The sequence below is a fragment of the Vulpes lagopus genome, chromosome 7, assembly GCF_018345385.1.
Source record: "Vulpes lagopus strain Blue_001 chromosome 7, ASM1834538v1, whole genome shotgun sequence".
Lineage (NCBI taxonomy): Eukaryota > Metazoa > Chordata > Mammalia > Carnivora > Canidae > Vulpes > Vulpes lagopus.
In genome coordinates, this window is record NC_054830.1 from 23,656,725 (window position 1) to 23,674,480 (window position 17,756).

At 41.5% G+C, this 17,756-nt stretch overlaps 1 protein-coding gene across 1 annotated transcript in view; it reads right to left on the reverse strand.

Moving 5' to 3' along the window:
* ERC2 (ELKS/RAB6-interacting/CAST family member 2) overlaps positions 1–17,756 on the reverse strand; it is a 907,564-nt gene that overhangs the window by 199,800 nt on the left and 690,008 nt on the right. The window contains exon 15 of the mRNA XM_041762409.1: positions 14,231–14,378. Within this exon, the coding sequence (XP_041618343.1) occupies positions 14,231–14,378 (148 nt within the window). The remainder of the gene's footprint in view (positions 1–14,230; positions 14,379–17,756) is intronic.

Sequence of the window (17,756 nt, forward strand, 5' to 3'; positions counted from 1 at the left end):
GCCAGCTCCGATTGGGTCTGCTCCATTCCATTTCTCATCCACACTTGCCAAAAGCACGAAGAGGCAACTGGGACATTTACTCATAGTATCTGCTATTAAGATAAATCAGCAACACTTAAGTGTCTTTTGTTCATAAAAATATTCCCCTGGAGATGGTTCTCCCCCCCCTCCCCCCCAAATATCAGCTTTTTGTTTCCCTGCCTCACCAAGGATTGCATCACTAGAAAGCTCAAGAACACAGAGGCTCTCCCTGGAAGCCCAATCTCATGTCAAGAAACCTCAGAAGACCTTGACTCCAACAGACCCCCCCCAGCACCCTGGACAAGAAAGTTCAAGGCTGGGAGATCTGGACACTCCTTTCCTTGGAAGGAAGATGCCTGAACCCATACTGAACTGGGTTCTTTCAAGGCAACGCTTGCACCTTCTGCACTACTTATGTTTTGTTCAAGGGTGAATCAGGATTTACCTCCCAAAATTGCAGAAGGCAAGGGCGATTTATGAACATTTCTACTCAAGTTTTTTCTTTGGCCAGGGAAACAAGTCATGTGGAATGGGTTTGTGTCAATGGATTGTCAGCAGAGACAATGTGGGACCATCATTTCTCAGTGCTACCCTGTGGGGAAGAGTAAGATAGTCTTGTCCTTGCTCCTCAGAATTGAGATTAACATTCTGCACATTTGTGCAACCCTCAGGGTTTTTTTAAGACCTTGTCCCAGAGGGATCCCTGGGTGGTGCAGTGGTTTAGCACCTGCCTTTGGCCCAGGGCGCAATCCTGGAGACCCGGGATCGAATCCCACATCGGGCTCCCGGTGCATGGAGCCTGCTTCTCCCTCTGCCTGTGTCTCTGCCTCTCTCTCTCTCTCTCTGTGTGTGACTATCATAAATAAATAAAAATTAAAAAAAAAAGACCTTGTCCCAGAGAAGATGCTTCATGGTAATGCTTCTCTGTGAGTTAGGTAGGAAACAAAATACTCATTTTTACAGGAAGGTAAGTTGACCTGCTCACCATCACCTAAGTAATAAATGAAGATGAGTCAGAATTACACAAGCCAAATGAGCAAACTTCAGAGTCTTCTTTCTTCCCTGTTGTCTTTGAAATCTAGAATACTCAAATGTTGCTTGGTAGGAAAGAGGGTAAATGCATTGCAGTGGAAAAACAGAGGCTGAGAGTGCTACCCCTACAGATATTCACTGATGGCATCTTGGCTTGACTACTCACCAGCTCTGTGATTTGGTTTCTGCCTCTGCAAAGTGGAGGACTCTGATGAAACTACCTCTTTAAGTATTTGTGATAATTGTAATACAACAACAAAAGTAAATCAACAACAAAAGTAAAAAAGTAAATGCCTAGAATATCATTTGTTCAAAAAATGACAGCTGTCTTCATATCTTATTGAACAATGCATCTCTCCTACTCAACTGTAGACTCCAAGAAAGCAAATAACAGCCTTGTGCCTCAAAGTCCTCGTTGTATGTGTGAATGTACTGGAATTGTCTCTGACTACCAAAAATGCAAGGAACCTAAGGGTCTGTTGGTTTATTCCCTTCATTTTACAGATGGGAAAACTGAGCCTGTGAGAGAGAAGCAAAATGAGCTGCCCCAAGTTTCTCAGTGTGTTGAGGTCAGAGCTGGGTGAGAACTCTGATTCTCAGATCTTACACCTTCTATTACCTATCAAGTCTTCCTTGCTGAGGTGTCTTTTGTGCTTTGCTGTATTAAATAGTTAATATAATACCTCCTAGATCGCTGCATGCTGTCAGATATCTCAGAGAACATTGGGGCCCAAATGCAAGAAGACTGACAACAGAAACTGCCTGGCCTCGTGACCCACATATCTGGTTCCTACCCTAGCACTCAAAGGAGCTTTGGCACATCCAAGGCAGCCCAAAGCAGTCGGGTTTCTGGTTGGCTTCTCAGCTATCTTTGTAATTCTTGGTGAGCTAAAGGAAATAAACTAGCCTCCAGATGATTGGTTAATCAGAGATTTCTGGGGCAAAAGAACCACCCTGCATTACCTTGTGAGTTGTCATTCTTGTTCAGTCGATTTTCATTGTTCTCTGAAATGACAGCCTCTCAGTCCAATCTGAACTTATAACCTCTTTGCACAATTCCATTCCCAGACTGCATCAGAGATCATCTGAATAAAAATTTGCTGGCTGTGTCCAATGGGCATTTCCCAATGGCCATATCAGGGCAGAGATAAGAGAGTGGGGTTTTGGTTGTTGTGTGCATATTTTTAAAAATAATCTCATCTAAACATTGGTGTTGTGGGGTTCTGGCTCCCCCACCTTGTCAGCTCAGCAACTGCACTTCAGACTTGGACCTGAGAAGACCAGATTCCAACTCTCCTGGCTATAATTTGTTCCCTCTGAGGACTCCCTTCCTGCACTGTACTCTACATGGATCACCCCCTACCTCCCTTCAGGTTCTTGTTCACATGTCCCTTTCTCAAGGAGGCATCCTGGGAACACCATATTCAAAGTCAACTCCCAAACACCTCATAGAACACCATCTTTATTTTTCCCCACAGCACTTGTCATTTAATGTTGCATATATATGACGCCTTTCTTTTGTTTCTTGTTTGTCCCCTCCACTAGAATACAAACTCTCTTGGGGCAGGGAGTTTTGTGTTTTGTTCACTACAGTGTCCTCAGTGTCTAGAACAATGTCTGGTACATAGTATGTGCTCAATAAGATTTGCTGAATAAGCTGCTCACTACTTCCCACGCCTACTCCCCTAAGAAGTTTTAAAGATCTCCCTCTGACTCTCCCTCTCTTTTACTGGTCATTTGCACTACTTAGAGTAATATTCTGTCCCAAATCTATAGTTGGCATGTTATCAGAGTATAGACTTGACAAACTTAACACAAACAACTGAAATTTTTGTAAAAACTTAGAAGTGTTAAGTACTTTGTAGGAGAGAGCCATTTCTAAATTCTCTAAAATCCTTAAAACAACTATAACTCCAATATTTCAACTTTTGAGCACTAACATGAAGGAAATAACAGAAAAAAGATTTATATACTGAGATGTTCATCAAATATGATTATAAAAGTGAAAAACTAGAAACCAACTGAAATTCCAAAAATAAGAGAATGATAAAAATAATTACGGCAATGATGGAAATCATACAACCAAGATATATGTTTTTGAAGGCTTTTAAGGACATGGGAAAATGTATAACATTAAATGTTTATAAGGCTAAAAAAAACTTTATTATGTAGTATGTCATGTCTTTGTTCAAATATGTATGTAGACAATGGAATGTAGGAAACTATAAATCTTAATGACAGTTATTTCTGAATGGCGGGATTATGGGTGATTTTAGATTCTTACATACATTTTCTAAGTTTCTAAAACGAGCATACTATTTTTATGATAAAACATATATTTATATGCTGTCAAGTATGGAAAAGTATCATTAACATAATAAGGATGGTTACAGAATTAAATCCTTATTACTTTTTAATATTGTGCAATACTATGGATCACATTTAAAAAAAAAAAAAAACACACACCTGAGACGTTCTAGAAGTTTTAACTCTGTCTTTAGTAGCATGTTGCAGAGAATGGAAAAAAAATGGCATCTTCCCAAAAAGAATATGTAGTTAAGAGAGAGTAAAGATAAACTACAAGAATGCTAAATACTGTGTTTGATAATTGTCTTTCTGCAATCATGAGAGGGAAGGGGCAGTAATCCCCTTTCCTGAAACATTATTGTTTGAAAAAGCCTAAAAAGAAGAAATTCTGAAGCCAGGGAAGCACAATCTGTACACCACTGCTGATCAATGACAAATCAGTGTGATTTAGACACAGTTATGCAAGGGGCAGTGTGAACACAAAGGGAGGGGGAGAAGGACTTTTCTTTCATTTTGAAATTCAGCATCAGGAAGACACAAGGGCAGGAAGTCAGATCTTTTTTCAATTCATTTGAAATGATAAGGTGAAGACAGCCTGGAAGGACTTTTAATTATATGATGAGAGGAAGGAAAGGAGGGAGGGAGAGAAAAGAGACCAGGAGAAACCTGTTTTATATATGAGATGATGAAGAAGACAGTGGAAAATGGAGAGCGAAAAAGGCTTCCAGCAGCTATCTTGAGAATGAAACACAAAGGCTAAAAGAGGCAAGTGCCAAGATTTCACATAGGGAAGCAGAAAATGTGGCAGACTTGATCAAGCCTGTGGCAAACCTTCCCCATGGCAGCAGGAGACACCTGGTGATGTAGAAAGAGATAAGTCTCCCTTCCCAGCCTGCATGTGTGACCTCAGGTCATAGCCGGAGCTGGTGGGGCCTGTAGGAGGAGTGGTGCTCAGTATCACAAGATAAAGCCTTCTTTTTATGCTACCCCGTTGCTTGGGGGCGATGACTGAATGAGGTATGGCAGCAACCTGGGGACTTGGGCTGAGAAGAGTATGGAAGAGCTCTGAAGTGAGACCTCTTCACAACTTCAGTTGCGGTGTCTTCACCTAGTTCCCGGACCTTAGTTTCCTTATCTCTGAAATGATATTAATAACATCTGGTTTTCAGAATTGTGAAGATTAAATGAGATAATATATTTAAAACCCAGTGCCAGGTATATAGCAAGAGTTCAAAAATTGTTAGTTACTCCCACTCTAAAAGGTGAGTAGAAAAACTGTCACGAAGAGCAAGAATGATGCACACATTACACACACAAAGTCCTCTTGAAGCAATGTCAGTTTAAGATCCCCTCAAATCTACCCAGTGTAACAGCTGGATCCGTCCTTTCCCAAAGTACAATGGCTTCCTGGTGGCTGACATCTTGGGAACTTCCCCCATATATGCTGTCTGCTTTGGTGATGGATCTGAATGTTCTTAGAGGCAGTAATGAACAGGTTAAAATCGAGGGGATTTCAAACATGTCTAATCCAATAAGAGGCTTGGTAAAACATGCGTTATCACTTAAAGAATAAATGTTTAAAAATAGAGCACAGATGTGAAATTTGAATAAAAAAAGAGAGAGACAGGGCGTGAGAGATCTTCTTGGCATTTGTATGCTATTCTCTGTTTTGGTCACCTTCAGCTAAGCCTGTTATTCTAATGTGCTCTGCCAACTGCTGGATACTGTGGGGGGTGCTTCAAATTACTGAAGCACAGTTGGCAAATCACTCTGAACTTAAAAGTCATATCCATCTCTCCCTTTACGTATTTCTAAAAATGGAGGAACACACTGATCAAGTTGAGGTTTTCAAGTTTTTCTACTTAGAAAGGTATATTTAAAAAGTAAAGAGCTTTTCTAAAACTAGCAATTCTTATATTAGAATCTTTAAATACTTTAGAGAAGTATCATGGATAAGCCTCTGTCACAAAAGATAGACTATGGGCTGCCAATCATAAAATTCACAGGAATTCCTACTTCTGTAGGAAGCATTCCCTGACCTCTCCAGCAAGGAAAGATTTTTGAATGTTGATAGCACATCTGCACCAAAAAATAGCAATTTTCCCCTGTTATCCATTTCATGAGCTAACATTTGTCATACTGGTGGTAGAGATGATAAAAACCCAAGGTTCAAAGGTGAACTCAGTATGTCCTTCTATAGCTCAAGAGGGCCTAACACAATCTCACCAAAGGTACTCCATGAATATTTAGGGAAGGGAACCAAAGTGGTTTTAAAAATATGACTATTCAAATGAAAGACTCAGAAAGTGGACCATCAAAGTCAGCTTGCAGCTCTGGGAAAATGCACCTCCAACAGAGATTTGGGAAACCTGTTGAATCCCTAAGAAAATATTTGCCTCCGCAATCCGAGTGCCATTTCATGTTGCAACTGGTCGGCTGAATTGATACCCAGAGTACTGGGGTTGAGGTATCAGCTACTTAGAGTGAGGAAAGTCGAGGTAAAGAAAGCAGACTAGTGTCCTGACCAATTACTTAGACACTATGAGGAAACTTTTCAGTAACACTGAGTACTTCAAGCTTTATCTCCTTGAGATACACTGTCCTTGGTCTGCCAAGGAGGAATCTGAATATTTCTTTTTTAAAGGAGGGTTCTCTGGAACATATACTGTGAAGATGCCTTGCATCGAAATCAATGATAAATAGAGATGTGCCTAGATTCTACCAGTGGGACAAGAACAACTTAACCCAAAGTAAGTCTGCAGTGAAAACCAATGCATTTGCATTTCAGCAATTTGATCTGGGGCAAGTCTGTGATGCATTACAATGCTGGGATCAAATCAAGCTTTTCTGGAGCTCATCCAACCAAAACATGAGGCTATGGGAACCCTACTGCACAGAGCTCCTCCACTGCTGTTTAATTGTGCTCACCTCCTGAACCATAAAGTGTAATTAAAAGTCATCTGCATACAAGGCAATGGAAGTGTAAATAGGAAGCATAACCATGTGTGGCCTCAAGCAGAAAGAGAAAGAAATGCCTGACCAACCATCCCATGCAGGTGCTTCCCACTTTCCTTGACAGGATGGTTCTGTCTCTGCCAAGATCCAGTTTGACTAAGATTCCATCCCTACAACCTGAAAGTGTTCAACAGCAAGATGGTGGCAGCCTCCACCATCTCCCATTCTTGGCCATACTTACTTGGCTAATTCTTCAATAGGAGTTCTATGACCTGAACAACACCGGAGAGGGGGGAAAGCTACCCAAATAGATACTACTCTACAGAACTAGCATAGCCTCCAGAATGTTGACCTGGACTAGTCTCTCCTGGCCTATTAATACCTCCCTGTCCCAAAATGCCCAGTATATTTCCTGGTAGCCAAAAGCAATACCCAGAACTAGTAGGAAAGGGAAAAGAAAACCAAGCACAACTTATCTCTGATCACAGAGGTATTCTAACCAGTTCTGAGAAATAAGCTGGTTCTAATTTTAGCTAAACAATAGTGTCTGGCCCTCATTTTAAGAAGGCATTTTCATCAAGGATGTGCATATCACTACTTCAGCACACAGGGGAGCATTTGGGAATAAGGCTTAGGGGGTAAGATTTAGTTTTAAGCTTTCTTCAAAAACCCCTTAGCAGCAGAAAAAATCCAATGATTTCAGAATTAATTATTTTGATGTCAGTCCTTCCTTTAAGGGTGAAGAAAAAGAGTTGGGGGAGATTGGATCCAAAACACAAAAGAAGGAAAATTGGTTATTTTTACTAATATTTTTCAGAACTAGTCTCCCCACAGAAAGAAAAGAAAACTTAACTCATTCCCAATTGAGACCTTCTCTCAAAATTGCAAAAATCTGGAAGCCAGATTTTTTTTTTTTTTTTTTTTTTTAAAGAGCCAGAGTAAAAGTGTCAGAGGTGTGCTTATGAAGAAATGCAGTTGGGAAGAATACAAAAGTTGGACAGACTTATGTATCTACTACTAAGCTATGATTAATCCTTTATCTTTTTTTATGCAACAGAAAGTTAATTTGTACTGCTCTCTCAGCTTTATACCTTGCTTAGCCTAGAACCAACCCAAATGTCAACACCTGAAGAGTGTCATAAAGATTCTTTTGTTGTTAAGCATACTTGGAATTTCTGAACTCATTTCATATCACCTTCTCTAGCTCTCCTGACAGATGTTTAACAGGAGTTTAGGTATTTCTAGGCAAATTGATTTATGACACTCAGAAGTTTTTCAGGGATGAAGTAGAAGAGCTCCCTTCATAACAACAAGTAACCTTTGCCACATCTGGAAACTCAGTGACATTTTATTCAAGAAGAATCCCCAAATTTGGAGGGGATCTGAACTAAAATACAGTGAATAGATTCAGAAGAAAGGTTCAAAATGGCCACAATTGCACATTATTCAAGTACGGAAAAAGGCAATCTCTGTAAAATGTCTTACATCATGGCAGGAAAGGACATGACAACATTTTGTGTTCATCATTTGGCAAACAAGTCTCATATCTTCTACCAACTCCTATAGGTGGTGGCTGCCTGGAATACTGGGGGGAGAAGAATCATAAGACTAAGTTTTGTCAAAGTCATGACTGATCAATAATGTCTCTTTTTAAAATAAGCTGCCCTGGTAATTCACTCACTTATGAATTTATACTTTCAACAAATATTTACTAAATGCCCACTATGTGCTAGCAATTGTGCTAGGCCCGGAGATAAATGGTCAACAACAAAAAAGTCTCAGAGTCTCGTTCTTAGTCCTCCTGGGGCTCATAAACTAGCAGGGCAGATAGTTACCATTCAAATGATCAAAGAACAAATGCAAAATTGCATATGTTACAGTGCAATTAAGTGATGTACACATTCTATAGGAGTGTCAAACTAGAGATTTTACCCAATTGAGAAAGTTCCAGAAAGCTTCCCTGAGAAAAGTGGTGTTGGATTGAGATTGAATGAGTAAATGGCTATTAACTAGGTAAGGAAAAGAGGGAAATGTATTCTAGGCAGAGGGGATTGCATTGCATGTACAAAGCAGAGCACATATTGGTTTGAATTTGATTTTATCCTTCCAGTAAAGGAAGCCAGGGAAGATTTTTGAGAAATAAGGCTGAAGAGTGATAAGTGTATCATAAGATTTATCTTTTCTAAAGACCAAGCTTAAAAAAAAAAAAAGAAAAAGAAAAAGAAAAAAAAAAAAGACCAAGCTTTTGTCCACTGAGATTTGAGAATTTCTGTCTTGGCCTGGAGGCAGGCTGTACTTCTCCTAGGCATAGCCATCACCCTGAGTAGGCCAATGTCATGATGATGACCATTCCTGACCACCTGCTTACCTCCTTATGGTAAGGAGAATGCAGGATTTAGACTTCAGTAGTATACTGTTGAGATTGCCAGAAAGTCAGGGAGGATATTTCGTCAAAGGGTTCTGTTCCTACTCAAAGGTTCTCACTAGCCATGACAAGCAAATTTTGGCATTAGTTCTTCATGGCTCCAGTGGAAATGGAAATGCTTTTTAAAAATGCAAGCTAAGCAATGGGACTCCTTAGTAGCTAACGGCAGGGGATCTGGAGGGTAGACTCAAGTAGGGCAGCCTTAGACAGGGCACTCTGAGTGGTACCCAAAAGCCCTCCTTGCTCTGAGTTTGCATAGCTAATGTATTTTGTTTCCTAACTGCAGAGAACTTCTCCTCTAGAATGTACCACTCTCAGCAGATCTTGCACAAGAGTCCTACACATCCTATCTGCACCCCATTACTGCTTTGATAGCTAACCTCTTCACTTCCTTGTCTGTTCTACTCCAGCCACACTGGTTTCCCTTTTCTTCACCAAACACAGCAGCATGTGCCTGCCTTAGGGCGTTGCACTGGTGATTCCCTCTGCCAAAACACTCTTCTCCTACATTTCTAAAGGGCTCTCACTCTCTCACCTCCTTCACATCTTTGCTCAAGTGTCTCCTTCTCAATGAGGCCCATCTGTCTACCTTATTTTACATTGTTACCACATCCTCAATTCTTCCCTTGACACTCCTGTTCTCCTTATACTGGTCTACACTTTTCTTTCTTTTTTCTTTTTTTTTTACCATGTGATTTACTTATTTATGATGTTCAGATTTATTGCCTTTTTCCCATCCTCCCCACCCCAAGCATTAAAACATAAACTCCACAAGGAAGGTGTCTTTATCTATTTTGGTCACTGATGTATTCCAAAAATGCATACCATTCTATTACTGGGAAGGCACTCAATGAATATTGTTGAGTTAAATCCCAACATGGCACTTGGCCTCACCAAGCTACCCATACCCACTCACACTTGTGCCCTTGAGTAGCTTGTAAGCCATAGGCTGAGGCATTCAAACTTGATTCCTCTGACAACATTTGTGAGGTGTGGGGGCTAATCCATGGCTTACACTATTGCTTTAAGGATGCAGTAGTTAGCCTAGCTAAAGGGAAAGTGTCAGCACTCCTACATCTCAGAAGCCCAACCCTGTACAACCAGATATGTATGTATAGGTATGGTAGTTGTGTCATGTGGTCTCTTGGAACCTTGGTTTGATTAACTCAAAAATAAGAATGATGCTATCCTCATTGCGGCAAATAAAATATGTTGTGGATGAATCCCCAGCACCTGGCAGAGAGCCTGACACATGGCAGATATGCAATATGTTGGATAGTTGATTATGAGGAAAAAGTGAGATAATATTTGTAAACTTATGTATACATAAAGCACTTGGCATAGAGCCTGGCATGTGGTAATCATGCATTTATTCACAAAACAAATATTTATAGAGTGACTACTATGTTCTTGGCAAAGTACAATAACTATGGGGATTGTTGAATGAGCTACTGATGTTCAGTCACTGTGAATGTCATGGGCAGTAGAAAGACTTGCATGAGCTGAGCTGAGCAGGAGGTAGCATGAAGAGGGTGGCATCTCTCATGAGCCAGTCTGCCTCAGTATCCTCACAGCACATTGGGCAGATGAACATCCAGACCAGGCCTTTCCTTCCCATTGGCATGGGCACTTGAAAGAGCTCTGCTCTCCGAGGTCACTTATGCAGGAATGACAGTGGAGGTCTGAGACTTGCTCTCCCAGGGGTGCCTTCTCTGATTCACTTTATGTGACTGCATACACAAACCAAGCAAATTTATTTTTTAAATTTTATTTATTTATTTATTTATTTATTTATTTATTTATTTATTTATTATAGTCACAGAGACAGAGAGAGAGAGAGAGAGAGAGAGAGGCAGAGACACAGGCAGAGGGAGAAGCAGGCTCCATGCACCGGGAGCCCGATGTGGGATTCGATCCCGGGTCTCCAGGATCGCGCCCTGGGCCAAAGGCAGGCGCTAAACCGCTGTGCCACCCAGGGATCCCTCAAGCAAATTTAATAAGCACTATGAGCCTCTTCAGCACTCTGGGACCTGGGGTCTACAGTTCTTGACATGACTGCTCACTGCTCCCCAAGTGCTTGGACTTTAAGGGAGGGAGGACCAGGAAGGCTTACTAGGTACTAACATCTGTCTGCAGTTTCTCCCACAGTCAAGAGTATGTTCTTAATAAGTTAGGACTCCTAGGTTTGTGAAAAATATCAACAGTGAAATAAAAATCAAACTATCTCTGAGGGTTGGTGATGATAAAATCAATTATTATTATTATTATTATTAGTAGTAGTAGTAGTAGTAGTAGTAGTAATAGTAGTAGTAATAGCAGCTCACACATTTACAGCACCTACTATGTGCCAGGCAGGTGCAAAGCTCTTTACATACAATACACTCACAACACTTCGAATTAGATTATTAGCCCAATTTACAGATAACAAAACTGAGGTTTATGGAGGTTTAGTATTTTGCCCACGATCACACAGTTAACAAATGCTCAAGTAAGAGTCATCCTAAGCAGTCCAACTCTAGATGGCATCTGCAAAATCCGGTTATGGTTGTGTGGAAAAGGGTCTTTTCAAGTATCATAGAATGTCCAGCTGTGGAGCCTGAGCAAGGGACCCAACCTTTCTGGACCTCTTATAAGAGCATCAGCCCTTCAGTGTTGTTGGGAGTTGATGAGTTAGTGTATGTAAAATCTTTACATCCACCTCTGGCATGTGGTGAGAACTCAGAAGTATTAGGAATTACTGATGTGATCAAATAGCCTAAACCTAAGAGCTCTAGGCAGAACCCACCCCTTATGAATAGTCTAAGTACATTCTTAAATGGGCATTTTGGCATCTACTTCAAGCTTAAAAAGATAAGGGGACCTCCCAGGTTCTGGAATACCCTTCTGCTTGTCACTCTGAATTCTTTCCTGAACTGGGTGGGGTATGTGTGGACTCAGGTAGACTATCCAAAACTCAAGCTCTATTGCTTACAAGCTGTGTGTTTTAGGCTGGTTTATTCCACACTCTGAGTCTCAGTTATGCCCCCTGGAAAAGGGAGGCGATCCTGCTATCCATACTACAGGGCTGCTGTGAGGACACTGGGCAAAGTCCCTGAGAAACACTGGATACATATCCTGGCACAGAACAAACACTCAATTAAAAGGGAGTGCTTTTAAAGCCAATTAATCATTGTCTTTAGAATCATATCATTTACAACAAGGGTACATCAATTTGTGTGCTTCCCCCCCCCCCCCTTCTCTGTTGCCTACAGGGTATGGGGAAGGATTTCAAACCTAAATCATCAAGGAGCCCATCCTTCTCTTTTGCTGTCTCTTTTTCCACAAGAGCCCTTAGTTCAGGCAGAAGCCTAACTCTGCATGGCTGGGGTTTCCCAAATGTGCCCCATGATACCCAAAACCAAGCCTGTCGTGAATAATGAAGGCTTTGTGCAGTTTCCCAGGAGCAAATTGAAGGGCTACACTCAATCCTTCCTGGAATCCAGGAGTGCATTTTCATGATGCTGAGAAAGAGAAAAAACAGCCTTAAAAAAATTCCTTATTGGAAAAGTAAAGGGAAATTTGGGGAGCAAGGTATCTAAGAGACAGAAAGAAAAATTTAATCCACTATGCCTGACAATAAGGCCTCTGGCAGCCTTGGCTTTGCAGTAATGCCAGGCCATTTTAGAAGAGCTGGTCCCAGAGGGTAGCCACCAAGTCTGGAACCCCTGGCAAATACATAATAAATGAAATCACTTTACAAATCAAGATAGAATGCTATCATCTATGGTCTCAGGATTTTTGGCCACCAACTACTCGAAATCATCAAAAGAGGTAAAGGGCAAGGCAGGATGTAGCTGTTATGCATCCCCACCCCCCATGGTGGGGGTGAGTGTTTCCTTAGCTGCTGACTGACCTGAGACCTTTGGATCATGTATGCATCGTAGCTGGACCCGTGGTACTTGGCCGTAATATCTGGGCTGTAGCCAGCATCACAAGTGCATGGTATATTCGAGCTCAGGGGCTGTTTCCTAGGTCTATATACCTGTGGGAGAAAGCTACAATGGTTAGGTGCAGGAGGGGAGGGTGCAGGGCTCACAGGGAAGGAGTTAGGAGAAAGCAAAGAAAGGGGCTTATCTTGACTTTCTGTGGCCAAGTGGGTGGAAAGCCCAGTGTAGAAGATGCATAGCCCCAAACAAAGAGGTCAGATGGAAGCAGTTCCCAACCCCCAGGGCCAGCGCTAGCGAGGCATGCTGCTCTGTGGAATGACCCCAATGTCTGGCAGTGACTGGGACCCTCCTCTGCAGGAGAGGGCACCCAGGCATGGCATTGGTCTCTCTCTCTCAGCAAGGCAGCCCTATGAGAAATGGACTCTGGTTCAGGGCCAAAGGTTGACTCCTCCTTTCTGAGGAGGGAAAGAATTGGCCCAATTGTGAGGTGAAAGGGTTTATTTCTTTGGCTTCCCTTCCACTCATCTTGTACACTGTGCCCAGATCACCCTAGCAGGCAGAGAACCAGTCCTGGAGGCTGAAATTGATGTGGACACACTCCATGTGGTATCATATGGCATTTAGAAAGCTTCAGAGCCACATGTGCCCAGAACTAAGATGTGACCTGTTACCTTGTGAGACCACAGACCATTGAGCCATAGTATTTGCTGAGTTGGTTTCATCATGAAGCTAGAATCCAAGTGAATTTCTTTTAACTATTTGCTTACCCAAAGCCCCCAAGTTATATATGGAGAAGAAATAATGTCTGAAGATTTCAGGAATGATTTTGTAATATGCTTCAGGTACAATTTCCATTCAAGCCACTTTCAGAAACCCCTCCAAAAAGAAAAGAACTACTTTCTATACAAGTTAGGACTTTGCCCCTCCTTCCTTCTCCCTCAGAAGAAATAGACTGGCCTAGAGAGGAGGAAAAAAGATGGATAACTGGGTAAATAGGTGATAAAAAGAATGTTTAAATAATGGCTGGGGAGGTCTCCAAGCGTAGTCTGGCAGTACTAGGGGCTGGGAGATGTTCCTTAGCCAAAAAGGTCCTGAAGGAACTAGTTAAAGAATCAAAGTTGGAAGTATAGAGAGAAAGAAGTATAAAGAACTAGATGAGGAGAGTTACTGATGGGGCCCAGAAAGTGAGCAAAACAGAAGGTAATAGCTCCAATGAGAAAGAAAGTGCCCAGAATTTAATTCATAGTTTGTAAGATTTAGTCAGAAGTCATACAAAGTCCACTGGAAGGAAGAGACCTGAGAGCTATTTCTGGGGAGATGATGCAAATACAAAAGAAAGGAAAACAGAGCTGGCTGCAAACCACACAAGCTCAGGCACATGCACATAAACACAGAAAAGCAGTAAAGTGATGTTCCAGCAACAACCTGGGCCATTTCATTCCTACCTGGTTTTAGCTGTTTGAGCTGGCACGATGGACATGGGAGAATGAAGAGTAGCTAAACCCAGAGAAAGCACCCAAGCCCCCACACCAGCAAAACACACCTTTCGTGCAGGAGGCCCCACCTGCTGTTTTAACTGATGGACGAGCCGATCTTTTTCCCTCTTGAGGGCCATGACTTCTTCCTGTGTCTTTTTCTTTTTGGAAGCAGACAATTCCAGCAAGGCAATATTTGCATCTTTTTCACTGATTGCCGCAAGCAGCGCTTCCTGTCTGGTAAAATAAAGATTATTGCGATAATTTTTATAAAGTGTAAAAAAAAAGTTGTCATTTATAGTTGAAATGAACCATAGAGCATTGTCTTAATGGGATGGAATCATGGACAATGTTTAAGACAAGCTAACTCTTTGATTTTCAGAATGGACAAAGTAGTTTGTGTCAGAACCCCCGAGACCCATGCACTGCTTTCTCTGAAGGAGCCATCTTTCATTGGCTTCATAGACAAAGCTGCAAGTTAGAAATGGAGGGAATCACTCTGAGCATTCACTTCTAGGACACTTTAATCCACCCATTCATCTGTCCATCTGTCCATCCATCCATCCATCCATCCATCCATTCATTCATCTATCCATCCACCCACCCACCATTTGCCAAGTAAAGTTCTAGGTACACCAAGACAACCCAACAAAACTGGCCAACAATTTTAATATAAATATCATTTTTTTCATGCAAGATTTTCTTCTGAAGGCAGACATAGATATTTGATAGGGTGGTCCTTTCCATTTTCAATGTAATTAATGATGCTTTTCTGCCATTCCACCAAATACCATTCCTTCCTCAGTCTCGTCTTCCTTATCTAGTAATTATACCACCACCCACTGAGTAACCCAAACACCAAGCCTAGAAGTCATTCTTGATTCCTTCCCTTTCTTCTCTACCCAGAGACAACCCATTAACAACTTCAGTAGGTTTCACTCCAGAAGAGATTCCTTACCTAAACTGATCAACTGCTACCAAATTTCTCCTAACCACCAGCATTCACTCCTGCAGACCACTGGTCTCCCTGGAACAAAACCCCAAGTAATCTTTAAAAATATTATAAATCTGAATTCTACCACTCTGCTGATTGCAAAATCCATTGCGTCACCCATTAGACTTGATATCCAGACCCTTTATTGATGCCTGTGACTCATTATACCAACTGGCCCTGACCACCTCTCTGAGATCACCTTGTGCCCCTTCTCCTTCCATAATCAGTAGACTCCAGCACATTTTGTGTCCAAACTTTTTCTAGTCCTTGAAAATGTTATACTTATTTTCACCTCATAAGCTTTGCTTTTGCCATACCCTCTGACTGGAATGCCCTCGCACAGTTCTTTACCCTTCAGGTCTCAACTCAAATGTATCTTACTCAGAAAAGCCCTCTCTAGCTCCTTTACCTAGCAGTGACTCCCTACCTTCTACTTTGTGCCCAAGCCACTGTATCACATTATACTTATTATACTCTTTCTTCATAAAACTCTTTGCTATTTAAAAGGATCTTAGACATTCATTATTTGTTGTCCAGGTTTGGCACTCCATGAAACTGGAACCTCATCTACCTTGTGCACCATCAATTCTCTGGCTTATGAAAGAGCACTAAGCACATAGTGAGGGTCAAAAACATTTGCTCAAGAAATATATGTCTACCTTGTACTTTAAAAAATGTCTGAAGATATCACTGTACAAATCTTCCTTTCATTTTTTATTTTTATTTAATTTTTATTTTTAATTTTATTTTTTAAAGATTTATTTATTTTGAGAGAGAGGAAGAAAGAAAGAGCATGAGCAGGGGGAGAGGCAGAGGGAGAGGCTCTTACAAGCAGTGAGGAGCCTGATGTGGGGCTGATCCCATAACCAATGAGATCATGACCTGAGAAGAAACCAAGAGTCAGACACTTAATTGACTACACCACTCAGGCACTCCGATTTTTAATTTTTTTAAGATTAATTGTATTTATTTATTTGAGAGAGAGAAAGAGAAAGAGCTGGAGGAGGGACAGAGGGATAGGATCTCAAGTAGGCTCCACACCCAGCACGGAGCCCTACCTGGGGCATGACCCTGAGATCATGACCTGAGCCAAAATCAAAAGCCAGATGTCCAACTAGCTGAGACACTCAAGTGCCCCAAAGCATTGTAATTCTTTTAAAAATGAGAGAAGACCTCTTATAAGACGTCGCAGTCCTGGGAAAGTGTCTGTATTGGGTATTTTCTTTGCATACAAGTCCCAGGACTAAAACCTGGTCATGATCCTGTTTTATCTTTCTTTAATTCCCAGACTAGGCCCCCTCCAGACCAGGCCCCCTCCAGATGTTTGAACAAGATGGTCATTATTTGGATCTCAGATTTTCTCCCTTTTCACTGCAGGGATTTGTATGGACTTTTCTGGGCCCTGCTAATGGCAGGCAGTAGGAGCTTCTGTTGGAGGCTCAGTCAGACATATGAGCAGCAGAAATGTCAGGGACTATGTCCACTTTCCAGAAGAAAACCAGTGCAGCCTGGACTATCAACAGCAGCATTCAAATCCAGCTTCACACAGCCTGTCTCCTTCTGGATAACATCTTGAGACAATAGACATGCTTACTGTTCACAGTTTGTGCATATTTGTACATAAAGCCAAGCTGAAGAGGCAGCACAGCCTTCAAATCAAAGGGAGCCTATTTGCTACCTCCTCCAATATAACTACCACACACCTAAGGTGATTGCATTATTTTACTCCACTCTGCCCCAAAGTGAAATGTCCATGTGATGCTTTTTTTAATGGAAACAACCTAAGAAATCATTGGTAGAAATACTGGGAATTGATCATAAATTATGCTGCATCTCCACATTTCACTCTTTTTAAAAAAAGATTGTATTTATTTATTTGAGAGAGAGAGAGAGAGAGAGAGAGAGCAAGCATGCACATGCAAGCAAGAGTAGGGGCAGATGGAGAGGGAGAAGCAGACTCCCCACTAACCATGGAGCTCAGCATGGGGTGTGGGGCTCTGAGATCCCAGACTCCCAGGACTCTGAGATCATGACCTGAGCTGAAGTCAGATGCTTAGCTGACTGAGCCACCCAGATATCTCTCTACATTTCACTCTTTACAGCTATATGCTGCATGTAAAATGCTGACTAAAAAAGATCTTTGAAAACATTTGTTGAGAGACAATTCTACACGTGTCTCATATTTCTGCCCATTTTACAAGCAAAGTCACTATCTTCTTTTCTCACTATCTTTCCAGAACGTTTGTATAGTGAATAGCCTTAGAAGACAGAGGTATTTTTTTCCTTTGGATCAGAGGGTAGACATGCTTACTGCCCTCATATAATAGTATCTCTCTTTTTTTTTTTTTTTTTTTAGTATCTCAATCCAGAGCAAAGAGCAGGCATGTTACTGCCATTATAAAAGATTCAGATTCCGTAGATTGAGGATTCTTCTCTTGCAATGTAATCAATCCACTGTAGGTACAGCTATTCGTCTGGTCCATCTGCCTTGCTTCCACGGGACTTAAGGAAAGGAGAATTGACATAAATATACTGATCCTACTCTCTGCACCTTGAGCAGTGAAGTCCTTTGTTTCTGACCTCAAAGTCTCTGGTCATCTACCTACATCCATGAAACAGAG